At 46.3% G+C, this 13245-nt stretch overlaps 1 protein-coding gene across 1 annotated transcript in view; it reads left to right on the top strand.

Annotated features, from left to right (window-relative positions):
* KIZ (kizuna centrosomal protein) overlaps positions 1-12346 on the top strand; it is a 737711-nt gene extending 725365 nt beyond the window's left edge. The window contains exon 16 of the mRNA XM_069236553.1: positions 11997-12346. Within this exon, the coding sequence (XP_069092654.1) occupies positions 11997-12100 (104 nt within the window). The 3' untranslated portion in view covers positions 12101-12346. The remainder of the gene's footprint in view (positions 1-11996) is intronic.
* The last annotated feature ends 899 nt before the right edge of the window (positions 12347-13245 follow it).

Consider the following 13245-nt stretch of genomic DNA (forward strand, 5'->3'; position numbering starts at 1 on the left):
GGGACTTGTCACCACAAGGAAATGGTAACATTAATTTCCAATATGTCCCTCTTTTAAATACAGTGCACCTTACCTTGTGGATCTGCATGGCTTACAAAGGGGTGACTTACAAATCTTTACAAGGGAGTTTTTTTTACCTGTGAAAAGGGGCTTTTTTAACACTTTGCACTGCAGATTTTACACTGCAGCAGTCGAGCTACATAGGCAGGCCTGAAGCCATGTTTTCTTTTGTCGCACTAGTGGATGGCACAATAAGTGCTGCAGTCCACAGATGACAGTTAACTTTTCATGTCATAGGTGTATTTCTTGGCCACATGCTATGGCCTTTTTTAAAAAAAAAAGTTAAATACACCAATCAGGGATGAGTCAATTTCTGCATGTTTTAAGGGTGGGAGCGCATACACCGGGCACTGGACAGCAGTGACCCAGTATGCATAGTCTACAAACCAGCAATAAAATAGGGTTCTGCAAAAGGCCTTGATGGACTTCCCTTCTCAGGTGGTAGAACGTGTGCAATTTGCCGCTTCTGCAGTGGCATCTGTCTGTTTTATGCCCTTCTGAAGCTACCTGTACTCCTTTGTTAACATCTTCCATAGTCACTAACCTTGTCTATAGGGAATCCTTCCCTTCACCTACATCTCCACTCATGAGGCACCTAATCCTAGCTTGCTCACAGATACATTCCAATAGGCAGACTGTGCCATAATAACCTTTGAGGTTATGTGGCCCGTTCGGCCCCTTAGATCAGGCATCTATCCTCGGCTAAGGGCAACCTCTGCCCAAAAGGATAACAATCAACAGAGGCCACTGAAAGCTGTAGTGACAGGAACTACACCTTTAGCCATGGGGTTGGGGAGGAGTCCCCTACTTGCTCCTGAGGTTCATTTGGCTTCTTAGGTTTCTCAGAGTGGGGCGCAACAACTTTGGATTGCAGATACCCCCCTTTTCCTCTTAGTTACACCATCTCAGGTGATACCCTGAGACTGGCTCCTCCGCTCAAGGTCTGTACCCCAAGACTGAACATGTGCTTGGCATTTATTTCAGAACTTCTGGGCGGACACACAGTCTCCTTCAAGGGTGACACACTCCAGCAGGGTCATGAAGGGATCTGCCTGGTGCACGTCTCCTGTCTCTGCGACAGCACAGGCAGCACCTCCAGGTCAGAGGTGGCCTAATCAGTGTCGGTCTTGGGGTGCTTTCCTTCTAGAGCAGGTAACCCCTCACTCCTTCATCCTCCCGCTGTGCATGGCATCCAGCGCATACCACTTTACTTTTTGCGTGGGCCTCAGTACTCTCTGTGTATAGATGGTACCCCAAGAAATTGGCGCTTTTGGGGCATCTTGAACTGCCACACTTCTGGCTCCTATCTCACGAGTGGGAGCTCATTGCCATCGGTACGTTCAGTTGACATCTGGGGAATGACAATGATCCTCGTCTGGGCAAATACCTCATCCCATTCTAAGGATACCATGGGCATAATGCACACATACTCCTCCCCATGGGACAGCCATACCCGACAGACCTGTCATGGCAGTTGTTGATCTGAGAATACGAGCCTTGCTGCCACCCTTGTCTGGCTGGCACAATATTGCTCAGGTTAGTGACAGGGTCACCATTCACTTAGACCTCCTGAAAATAATGTCAACCCCCCTCGGGGACGGCCAGCTTGTTGTTTGATCCACTTCTCAACTAAGGGAAACTAGGGCATGCTCTTCTCTCTTCTCCTGGGAATAATGTACCTCAGAGCTACACTAGTCCCTCCTGTAGAGTGTCCACCTGTGAGTGGGTTTGGGGTGCATACAGAGTCCTCTTTCTTGTGCCCTTTCTGTAGACAGTCATTATCACTGAGTCTGATGATATGGCACCAACGGCTTCTTCCCACCAAAACTCCCATTCTGCTCAGAAGTGGTCTTGGAAACCCTCCCTGCAAAATTGTCTTTTGAGCCCTTTCAGGACCTTTTACTGTATTATCCTGGCCTCCCCCGTCCCTCAACGAATGGAGCCTGGGTAGATGAGTCCACAGAATCCATCCAAGACTGGTGTGACTGCTTCTGACAATCCCTGATACATTTTTGGGGTTAATCAAAATTTTTATATCAGGGCCTCCTTCATGGGGGGAAACTTAGGGGGTGATTCTAACCCTGACGGGCGGCGGAGGCCGCCCACCAGAGTTCCCCCCTCCAGAAAACCGCTCCGCGGTCATAAGACCGCTGCGGTGATTCTGGGTTTTCCACTGGGCTGGCGGGCGACCGCCAAAAGGCCGCCCGCCAGCCCAGTGGAAAACAACCTTCCCACGAGGACGCGGCTCAGAATTGAGCCGGCGGAGTGGGAAGGTGCGACGGGTGCTGTTGCACCCGTCGCGAATTTCACTGTCTGCAATGCAGACAGTGAAATTCCTTGTGGGGCCCTCTTACGGGGGCCCCTGCAGTGCCCATGCCATTGGCATGGGCACTGCAGGGGCCCCCTGGGGCCCCACGACAACCCATACCGCCATCCTGTTCCTGCCGGGAGAACCCCCAGGAACAGGATGGCGGTATGGGCTGTCAGAATCCCCATGGCGGCGCAGCTCGGATTCTAATGGGCAGCGGAAAACCGGCGGGAGACCGCCGGTTTTCCACTTCTGACCGCGGCAAAACCGCCGCGGTCAGAATGCCCTGCGGGGCACCGCCAGCCTGTTGGCGGTGCTCCCGCCAACCCTGGCCCCGGCGGTCATGGGTCCATGACCGCCGGGGTCAGAATGACCCCCTTAATCTGCTTCTGTGTAGATAGGGTATCCCTCCTCACAATGGACATGTGCATGCAGAGGCTTCTCCACCAGTCCTTCTCTGGGACTATATGCATACAAGGCCACTTCTTACACATCAAACAACTTAACAATGTCATACCCCACCACATAACTCAGCACCAGTTAGTTTGGGATGTGGACTCTTTGTTTATCTCTCCTAGGCACTTATGAATCACTGCCACTATTTTCACTGACGTGGATGCCCTTCAGGGCTTCACGTCCATCTTATGCTGGCTCCTCTCATGGGTCAGCAGAGCCTTCTTTTCTTCTAAGCCTAATTAAACATTTTCTCCTCCAGAGCAAAGGTTGCGACTGCCGCCTTCCCCTCAGTAACCAGGACAACCTTTTTCCTCAGGTGCAACGGTGGCCAGCTGTAAGTCCCAGACCCTTTCTATCTGTCTAGCCTCTTGCTGTGATGAGGAGAAACTGCGAGAGGACACACCGGTCCCTGCCTTGTATAATGCAGGTGATGCTGCTTCATAGGGAAAACTCACCTCTGGCAATGGGGCCTCATCAATGTCAGCCTTATTTCCCCTCCTCAGCTTCATCCTCAGTCTCCTCTGAGGTGGACTGTAGCTGACAGCCCTCCTGCCAGGCTCAGAGGGCAGTGTGGTAATCCTTCTTCAAATGTTTATTCAGCTTTAGCCTTCATTGCTAGAACATACTCCATAGGTCTGCCATGCTAAGTCTGTCTACATTAGCCAGATCCACCTCTATGTTCCCATAAACCTAAGGTGCAAACATTGAGTGCAGGAGTGAATATGTAAAAAATCTAAACTGATTTTTGCTGTCAATTTAAATTGTGAGAGGGAGATTGAGCTCAAATCACTGTGTGGTAATGCAAAACACACTCCAGGATCCCACTGCTGAACACCAGTATAGGAAACCAGATTATTTGGGTTCAGTACCTTTACATCAAGGAATAATCACAACCCTTGTCAGGTTGAACCCTCAAAACACTAAATTAACCTGAGCTCAACCCCCTGATAGCTTTGGTACAGAGCAGACAGGCTTACCTTAGGGCAATGTTTAATGTAGCTATGCAGTGATAACGTAATAATACAAAACAATAAAAATCCCAAACCAAATTATAAGAATACAGTAAAATGTAATAAAAAAATAATACCTAAATGTCCAAAGTTCAAACAGGTGAACTAAATATATTATTTTTAAAACTTTTAAATAAAAATAGCACCAAAAAATGTTAATTGCTAGTGATAGTCTATGGTCGCTCTAGACAGGGGACCTAAGCACAATTTCAGGCTAACCACGATGGAGCCACAGGTCACATACACCAACCAGGTGTGTCCCAGTCAAATGTTTTACCTTCTAATGTAGCCCTTTTTGTCCCAAATATTCATGGTTTCTGAATCAGCTTCCGAGTCACTTCTAAGGCTCCCAATACCTCAGGGAAGGCACTTAAGAGCTAGATCTCATTCCAACATAGGTCACCAGGAAGGTCCAGTTTATACGGCTTAGCTGGCCACTTAAGGCAAAAGACCTCTTTCAGCCTGATGTGTCCTTGTAGCCACACAGGAAGTCCTCCAGCTTACCCTTGGAATTCACTTCCTGAATACAAGAGAAAGCATGTCCAGTCCTTCATGGCTCCTCTCAGGTTACAGACAAAAGTTCCACTCCTCTTGTGATTTTCCGCAGGTCCAGAAAACATTTGGAAGAGGGTTCCTTATGGTGTGCCACACTTATGGTTGTCCCAAAGGTAATCCCAAGAAACTCAGTTGAAGGATTTTTCGGCATCCAGTAGTAACTAGTCTGATTGGTGACTTATTTACCTTGGCTATACCTAATAGGGTGATTACTCTACAAACATGGTCAATAGTATCATGTCCCGGGATAAACCCATGCTGACGAGGTGAGACAAGTTTTGCCATAACCTGCCCTAATCTACCGCCCAAGATATTTGCATAAATCTTTGCATCTGTTTTGATCAGTGAAATTGGTCGATATGACCCAGGGTTCAGTGGGGGTTTACCCACAATATTTGTATCTTCCCATGAGGGCGGTTTCACCCCCCTCCACCTGAGCTACTAGGAGGAAAAGAACCATAGCGTCTAAGAAATCCAGGAGAAATATCTTATAAAATTCTAAGGCTCTGCTGCCTTCCCCTTAGTCATGGATCCTACTCCAGCAATAACATCGTCACAGTTGATTGGTTGTTCAAGTTGGGCCTGTTCATTGCCGATAAACCGACCCCTGATTGATTGATTGAGCTGATTGTAAATACTCAAAATAACACTCAGGCTGCAGAGAAATATCTTTTGCATACAATGCTGTATAGTACTTCTTGAATACCTCAAGGATTTCTGTAGCATTCTCAACTTTCTTACCCCTTGCATCATTTATGGCATCTATCCCTCTCTCAGACCTCCTCTGCTAATACGGTGTGCCAGCAGTCTCCCACAGCTCTCTCCATATTCATAATAATCAGCCTTATGACTTTGATATTTACACTAACAACACAAAAGAATGATGGACGGAGTGCTGACAATGCAAACACTCTCCCCCAGTCACAGATCTGGGTTTAATCCATCGTTTTTTTGCTGCCCATGCCATTCCAGTTTGGACCCAGCCATATGCAAATCAGTCTTGACCCTGTTCCCCATGGGAACAGTCCAGCCCGAACTGCCAGGCCAGGTCTTCCCTGGACTGGAAACAAGCATCCTGGGACCGGTTTCGGGGTTTCACCCCTCATCAGCCAGGCTAGCTTGAATCCAGTGGCATGGGAAGCACGGGACCCACGTCTGGGCATACCCTTCCCACTTAGGGTGACATTAACAACACAAAAGAATGATGGACGGAGTGCTGACAATGCAAACACTCTCCCCCAGTCACAGATCTGGGTTTAATCCATCGTTTTTTTGCTGCCCATGCCATTCCAGTTTGGACCCAGCCATATGCAAATCAGTCTTGACCCTGTTCCCCATGGGAACAGTCCAGCCCGAACTGCCAGGCCAGGTCTTCCCTGGACTGGAAACAAGCATCCTGGGACCGGTTTCGGGGTTTCACCCCTCATCAGCCAGGCTAGCTTGAATCCAGTGGCATGGGAAGCACGGGAACCACGTCTGGGCATACCCTTCCCACTTAGGGTGACATTAACAACACAAAAGAATGATGGACGGAGTGCTGACAATGCAAACACTCTCCCCCAGTCACAGATCTGGGTTTAATCCATCGTTTTTTTGCTGCCCATGCCATTCCAGTTTGGACCCAGCCATATGCAAATCAGTCTTGACCCTGTTACCCATGGGAACAGTCCAGCCCGAACTGCCAGGCCAGGTCTTCCCTGGACTGGAAACAAGCATCCTGGGACCGGTTTCGGGGTTTCACCCCTCATCAGCCAGGCTAGCTTGAATCCAGTGGCATGGGAAGCACGGGACACGGGATTCAAGCTAGCCTGGCTGATGAGGGGTGAAACCCCGAAACCGGTCCCAGGATGCTTGTTTCCGGTCCAGTGAGGACCTGCTTCGGTCTGGACAGTTCCCATGAGGAACAGGGTCAAGACTGATTTGCATATGGCTGGGTCCAAACTGGGGTGGCATGGTGAGCAAAAAAATGATGGATTAAACCCAGATCTATGACTGGGGGTGAGTGTTTGACAATGTTCAGCATTCCGTCCATCACTTGTTGTTTTTGCTTTGTCGCCCGAAGTGGGAAGGGTATGCCCAGATGTGGGTCCCGTGCTTCCCATGCCACTGGATTCAAGCTAGCCTGGCTGATGAGGGGTGAAACCCCGAAACCGGTCCCAGGATGCTTGTTTCCGGTCCAGTGAGGACCTGGCTTGGCAGTTCGGTCTGGACAGTTCCCATGAGGAACAGGGTCAAGACTGATTTGCATATGGCTGGGTCCAAACTGGGGTGGCATGGTGAGCAAAAAAATGATGGATTAAACCCAGATCTATGACTGGGGGTGAGTGTTTGACAATGTTCAGCATTCCGTCCATCACTTGTTGTTTTTGCTTTGTCGCCCTAAGTGGGAAGGGTATGCCCAGACGTGGGTCCCGTGCTTCCCATGCCACTGGATTCAAGCTAGCCTGGCTGATGAGGGGTGAAACCCCGAAACCGGTCCCAGGATGCTTGTTTCCGGTCCAGTGAGGACCTGGCTTGGCAGTTCGGTCTGGACAGTTCCCATGAGGAACAGGGTCAAGACTGATTTGCATATGCTGGGTCCAAACTGGGGTGGCATGGTGAGCAAAAAAATGATGGATTAAACCCAGATCTATGACTGGGGGTGAGTGTTTGACAATGATCAGCATTCCGTCCATCACTTGTTGTTTTTGCTTTGTCGCCCTAAGTGGGAAGGGTATGCCCAGACGTGGGTCCCGTGCTTCCCATGCCACTGGATTCAAGCTAGCCTGGCTGATGAGGGGTGAAACCCCGAAACCGGTCCCAGGATGCTTGTTTCCGGTCCAGTGAGGACCTGGCTTGGCAGTTCTGTCTGGACAGTTCCCATGAGGAACAGGGTCAAGACTGATTTGCATATGGCTGGGTCCAAACTGGGGTGGCATGGTGAGCAAAAAAATGATGGATTAAACCCAGATCTATGACTGGGGGTGAGTGTTTGACAATGTTCAGCATTCCGTCCATCACTTGTTGTTTTTGCTTTGATATTTACACGCCACTGCCTCACTGTAATGCCAATTGATTTTTGCCTTATAACAAAAATCTTCTGCATGATCTCCCCCACATTCTGCACCTGCTTGATCAGTGTAGCCAGCTCAACCTCATATTTAAGTATGGCCTCTGACAACTTTTGCAGAAGGTGGTGTGCTTGGCATTGTTTATTTAAATCAAAACTGAGAGTCTCACCTCTTACCTCTGCTTTTAAAAAGTCCCATACCATTTTAGGATTCGCCGTACCCAAATTAAGCCTAAGGAACTCTTTGAGCCATTTACGCATGTCCTTAACATAATCCTCTTTCAAGAAGAGTTTCCTAATGAAAGTCCAAGTTCGAGGCTGTCTTACAAACCCAGCTACTGCGCATTCTAATGCTAGGGAATTATGATCCAAGACCACCCTAGGAAACCGTTGGATCCCTATCTGGCCTACTAGAGTTGCTGATACAAATAAGTAATTTAAAAGTACAAACTTATGGGGGTAAGAGTGGAATGTGAACCCTGGATCATTCTTCATGAGGGCCCCCCATACATCACTCAACGCATGCTCTTTGATTAATTGCTGAAAAGCCCGACAAACTAGCGGTTTCCTACCTGAATATCTAGAAGCTCCCCCCCCCCCCCATTCACACAGCCTGTTCCCAAGTGAATGTTGAAATCCCCACACAATATGAAAGGGGCGAGCCACATTGCCAATTCCAGATTAAGCATGTGTAAAAGCGCTGGGTCAACCAAGATAGGGCCATATAATGAACATAATGTAACCCACCCTGTACCCACACGGAGATCCTTTATAACCCATCTTCCCATGTTATAAGATTTTATCCTGATTGGGGCCCCTATGAAGTGATTGGCCATTATTGCTACTCCCCTTGTTGTGCTCCCTTGCATCGTGCAGCCTAACAGTGAGTACCCCTATTCTTCAAGTGTCTCCCTTTCTTCCCATGGAACATGGGTCTCTTGCAGACAGACAATATCGGCCTGCAAATCCTTAAGTCCCCGTGCTACTCTACCGCTATTGCCCCTATCATTCAAACCACAGACATTGATTGTACAGACATGTATCCTATCCTGCATCTTTGTTACCTGTATTACCAATTTGGACTATATTCCTGCAGGTATACGTTAGAAAATATTCTGAGTTGACATCCCTTGCTGGCTGCCTAAACTCTCTACCATCTCTGAATTCTCGTTTACCCCCCAAAAAGCCACCCCATAATAAGTGTGTGCCCCCCACCCCTCCCACCAACTGCCCCAAGCCCACCGATTTCCCCCCACCCACCCAAACTACCACCGAACCCACCCCTCATCCTCTGTCTACCGCCCCACTACAATTAACCTCCAAGCTCAAACTGACCCATCCTCCCACTAATCACTACAGGCAATTGGGCCAGCCGGCCCTGGTGATGGAGAAGTGCCCCCTTCCAACTGTACAGCCCATTTAAAACTGAAACCTATAGCATTTGAATGATTATTTTAATTGTTTCCTGTCAAAAGTTACAGACTATAGTGTATAACCTGTACTTAGACATTTTCTAGGATCCAGCCAGTGGAAATATCTTTATTAAATAAAAGGCATTTAATCTTGAGGGTGACAAGGTGTGCTTAGGAGCGACATTTATATTTAAAAGCAAGGTTTCCCTAATGTCAATAATAGTTATTTTGACAGGTTTGACAGCAGGTTCGGGCTGCTGCAGTCAGGCTTCACATGGTGGGCCTAAAGCCATGATTTCCAGGCCATTCCTATGGAGGGCACCAGAGGTGCTGCATTCCACAGGTAGCATTTAACTTCCAGGTCCTGGGTGTATTCCCTACACAACATACTAGCGATGTATAGGCAAGTTAAATACATCAGTTAGGGATAAGCCAATTTAGCTATGTTTAAAAGAGGAGCACGGGCACTTTACTCCTGTTTATCAGAGGTAAAGTGTGCAGAGTTAAAACTCAATTTTAAAAAATAGCGACCAGAAAAATGAGAAAATTCCAGGATGACCATGCAGAAAAGGCTGATGTTGCTACAGAAACACACAAGGACCATACCTATATGTGACATACCTTTTTCTCTTTCTTTTCCTCGCCCCTCCCCAATACAAGAACAGTCCATGTTTTGGGCATCTCACTTAGATAAACAATAAAATGATTGATGAAATGCTTGAATTAATCTCAGACATTCATAATTACAAGGGCACCTTCTGGTCATCTTGCATTGGACAATATAAATTTAGCAACATCAAGGATATAAAATATCACATTTGCAGTCAACATTTAAAGCAATTGAAACATCTGGATTAATGGTTTAATACTTGTATAAGAAAAGAATGACATATATCCTAAAGTAGACTCTCAGTACAGATAGAGGAACCGCACAGTCTTGAAACTGTGTTAGCACAGAGCCCCATAAAGCACCTACTCAAGGAACAGCTTGTAACTGTGTACCTGTCCCATGTTGAGTTTTGAATGTTTTCTTCCTAGGCTCCAGGCAAGTACCTATGAAGCCAATGAGAAATCCTGATATTGCCCCAATAAATACATATTAGTGCAGATTAGCAAAATTAATACTGTCACATTCATATATTAGGAACTGAAGTAGATCTGCTGCAGTTAGGGTACAACAACAACAACGTGATGGATGGAATACTTAAATTAATCTAAGTCACTGGCAGTCATTTGAGCCGCATTCCAGGCCATTGTTTTTCACCCACTATGCTACTCTAGACAAAGGCCTGCCTTATGCAAATCAGTTCTGACCCTGCTGCTCATGAGTACAGTCTGTCTCAAACTGTCTGGGGAGGTCCCTCCAAAAGGGACCACAAGCAAACACAGACTGATTTTACCCTACTTGAGACTCATCTGTAGAGTGTAGCTTGAGTCCTATGACACACAGAGCACAGGACCCGCATTTGGGCATTCACGTAGCACTAAGGATGTCACCTGCACCAATGAGGTGATGGAATGCTTGAATCATTCTCAGCCACTGTCAATCACACTGGCTGCATTGCAGCCCATTGTTTTTTGTCCACCATTCCACTCTAGGCAAAGGCCCACCATATGCAAATCAGTACTGACCCAGATCCTCATGTGAACAGTCTGTCCTGAACTGCAAGAAGCCCCCTCCATTTGGAACTACGAGCAACCTAAGACCAGTTGCTCCTTACTTGGGGCTCATCAGAAGAGTATAGCTTGAGTCCTATACCCATCGCAACTGAAACAAGATGATGGGTGGAATGCATGCCATGAATTAATCTGTCACTGACAGTCGCTCAGGGCCACATTCCAGTTCATCATTTTTCACCTATTATGGCATTCTAGATAAAGACCCTTGTTATGCAACTTAGTACTGATCCTGCTCATCATGGGAACACTCCATTGCATGATAGGGACTTGAGGCACAAATTCCTTCCCAAAAATGTGGCCTCATTCAGTCTATCAGGAGTAGGAGAAATATGGACCTTTAAATCTCCTCTGATGAGCCCCTCCTCTGCCTTACCTGTGACCTTTTAGAGATCATGCTGCCAGCCTTGATTGCTCTTCCACTTTCTCCTCACAGATAGTGTATTTTTACATCATTAGTCAGTATGTTTGCCTTTAAAAAAGGTGCATGGCTACCACTCATCCTCCAGCTTCCAATCATATCAGTTTGACAGAATTTTATTCACTTGATTTCAGGTCTGCATTGCACATGTTACCATATAGATTACTGGGCCTACTCTGATTATGCTCTTTTTTTGGTATATGTGCCTATTGCATCCCGCAGCTACTATAGCTAGGTTGGTGCTGTGTAACTGCCTATATAAGCCTCCCCCTTCATCTCTTTCCACCCCCCCATCCATGGCTGGACTACCTACAAAGCCAGGCCATCAGGGTAGACCCCTCAGTTCTCCTTCATGGTGCTAGGAACCGCGTTCCGAGCCTCAATAAAATCACCACTTGCATCTCTCATGGACGAAATCAAAACTCGTATAGGATCATAACAAATAAAACACTGCAAACCATGCACTACCCCCAGAGTGTAGTGTGCTATCCATTGAATAATTCCCTTCAGTGCCCCATAACGGTGTATGAAATGAGTGAACTGTGTAAAAGCAGCGCAGGTATATTTTGCTGCATATCCCGCCACTAAGCCCATCCTTCACCCAGCTTCTGGAAACTACCATGATTTCCTTGCTTTTCCGGTATGCCACTCTGTATTTGATTTGGGCTATCCAGGGAGTCACCACACCAGTGACTTTCAGAATTGCCTCTCTGGAATATTTGGAAGCAAAAGTGGCTTTGCGTGCAGGGAAGCACATGCCTGGGTGTTTGAAAGATAAAAAGCATGTGCATAAGTGTGGGTGTAAGACCCCTGTAGGAGATGGCTTCCCAGGAGAAAACCTTAACAAATATGACACTGCAGAACGGGATTATTAGATGCATCATACTTCTCTGTCAGCATGAAATGGGAAACGGAAGAGTCTAATCGAATATGTTGCATTGAATTTGTTCATGTTATGCATGGTTACATTTCTTACAAAGGACATTTGAACTATTTCAAAGGGATCGTATTAAAACATTTAAAAGTTATTGTTGTTTCTTTTCCTTAGCATTCTGGGGAGAGTCTGATGACAGCGCCTCAGATATTGAAGACGTGCTTCGGCCACAAATCCAAACTACAGATGGAGATGATTTTGACGACTTCTACGACTAACACAGTGCAACTGACTGGAACTGTTGTTCTGTTGTAATTACTTATGGCCTTCAATTTACTGAATATCCACTTTTTTATTTTGTTTTCCTTAAAGCAGGTCAATTGGTGCCAGCAAATATAAAACGTTTCACAAACCTACTACTGCTCTTTTCAGTATTTGATTCTGCCTCTAGGTTATTGGCAGAGAATGTGCTTATTTCACAAGAATGTACAGCCTGCAACCAGTAAACAACATTTTCTCATAAATATTATTCATGTTGCTCATTTAAAACATCTTGAATTACTTACTGGGTCTAAAGAGAGTGTGCTGTGGTCGGTAGACCAGGAATAGCTTGGGTGCACACCATGCCATGTAAAGACTGTTTAATGGGTCCGGTGTTACAAAAATATTATACATAGTGACTCAAACAGTTGGACTCACCAAAAAACTAAAATAAATTTCCACTATAACATTCTGACTTCCGCCTTCCTCGGGTAGTACATGATACAAGATAGTTTGCTCAGTGGCTGCACAGCTGACACTGCTGGATTTTCAGGAAGCATCATGAGTGAAGATTGCATTTGGGATGTGGAATCAATGCAGTCCTGAGATCCCTTGAGATGTGGCGTAATCAGGTGGTATTATCAGTGATGTTCAGTCATGATTTTAAACGGTACATCCAGAAGGTTTCTCTGGAGTCCATTAGTGTTTCTGTTAAGACATGTTCCAAGGAGAAAATCCTCAAATCTGATAGCAAATGGTCCACAAGTTTAAAATGATTGGCTACAGGCAGGTCAAGTTTCCTAATAATTACTGCTGATTTGTGGTTCCTGAATCGTTTACGGAGGTCATTCACTGCTTGGCGTACATATTGCTTACAGGTGTATCACTGAATCACCTAAATAATGCATTTTCAATGACATTTAAGATGCTGTATTATTCCATAGACCCTTCTCGTAACAGAACTCGTTATTGATTATGTTTTTAAAAGATAGTCACATGTAATGCACATTTTAGCATCACACCAGTGAACCCCTGCATTTGTTACAGCTTGCTCGAGTTAAGCTCTCCCAATAGGAGAAGCATTGATTGGCAGTTTTGGAAAAACTTTTGCAGTTTTTCACAGATGGATAATAAGGGAGAATATTTTGCATTGTTTCTGTCG

Source organism: Pleurodeles waltl, chromosome 5, assembly GCF_031143425.1.
Source record: "Pleurodeles waltl isolate 20211129_DDA chromosome 5, aPleWal1.hap1.20221129, whole genome shotgun sequence".
NCBI classification, from domain to species: Eukaryota; Metazoa; Chordata; class Amphibia; order Caudata; family Salamandridae; genus Pleurodeles; species Pleurodeles waltl.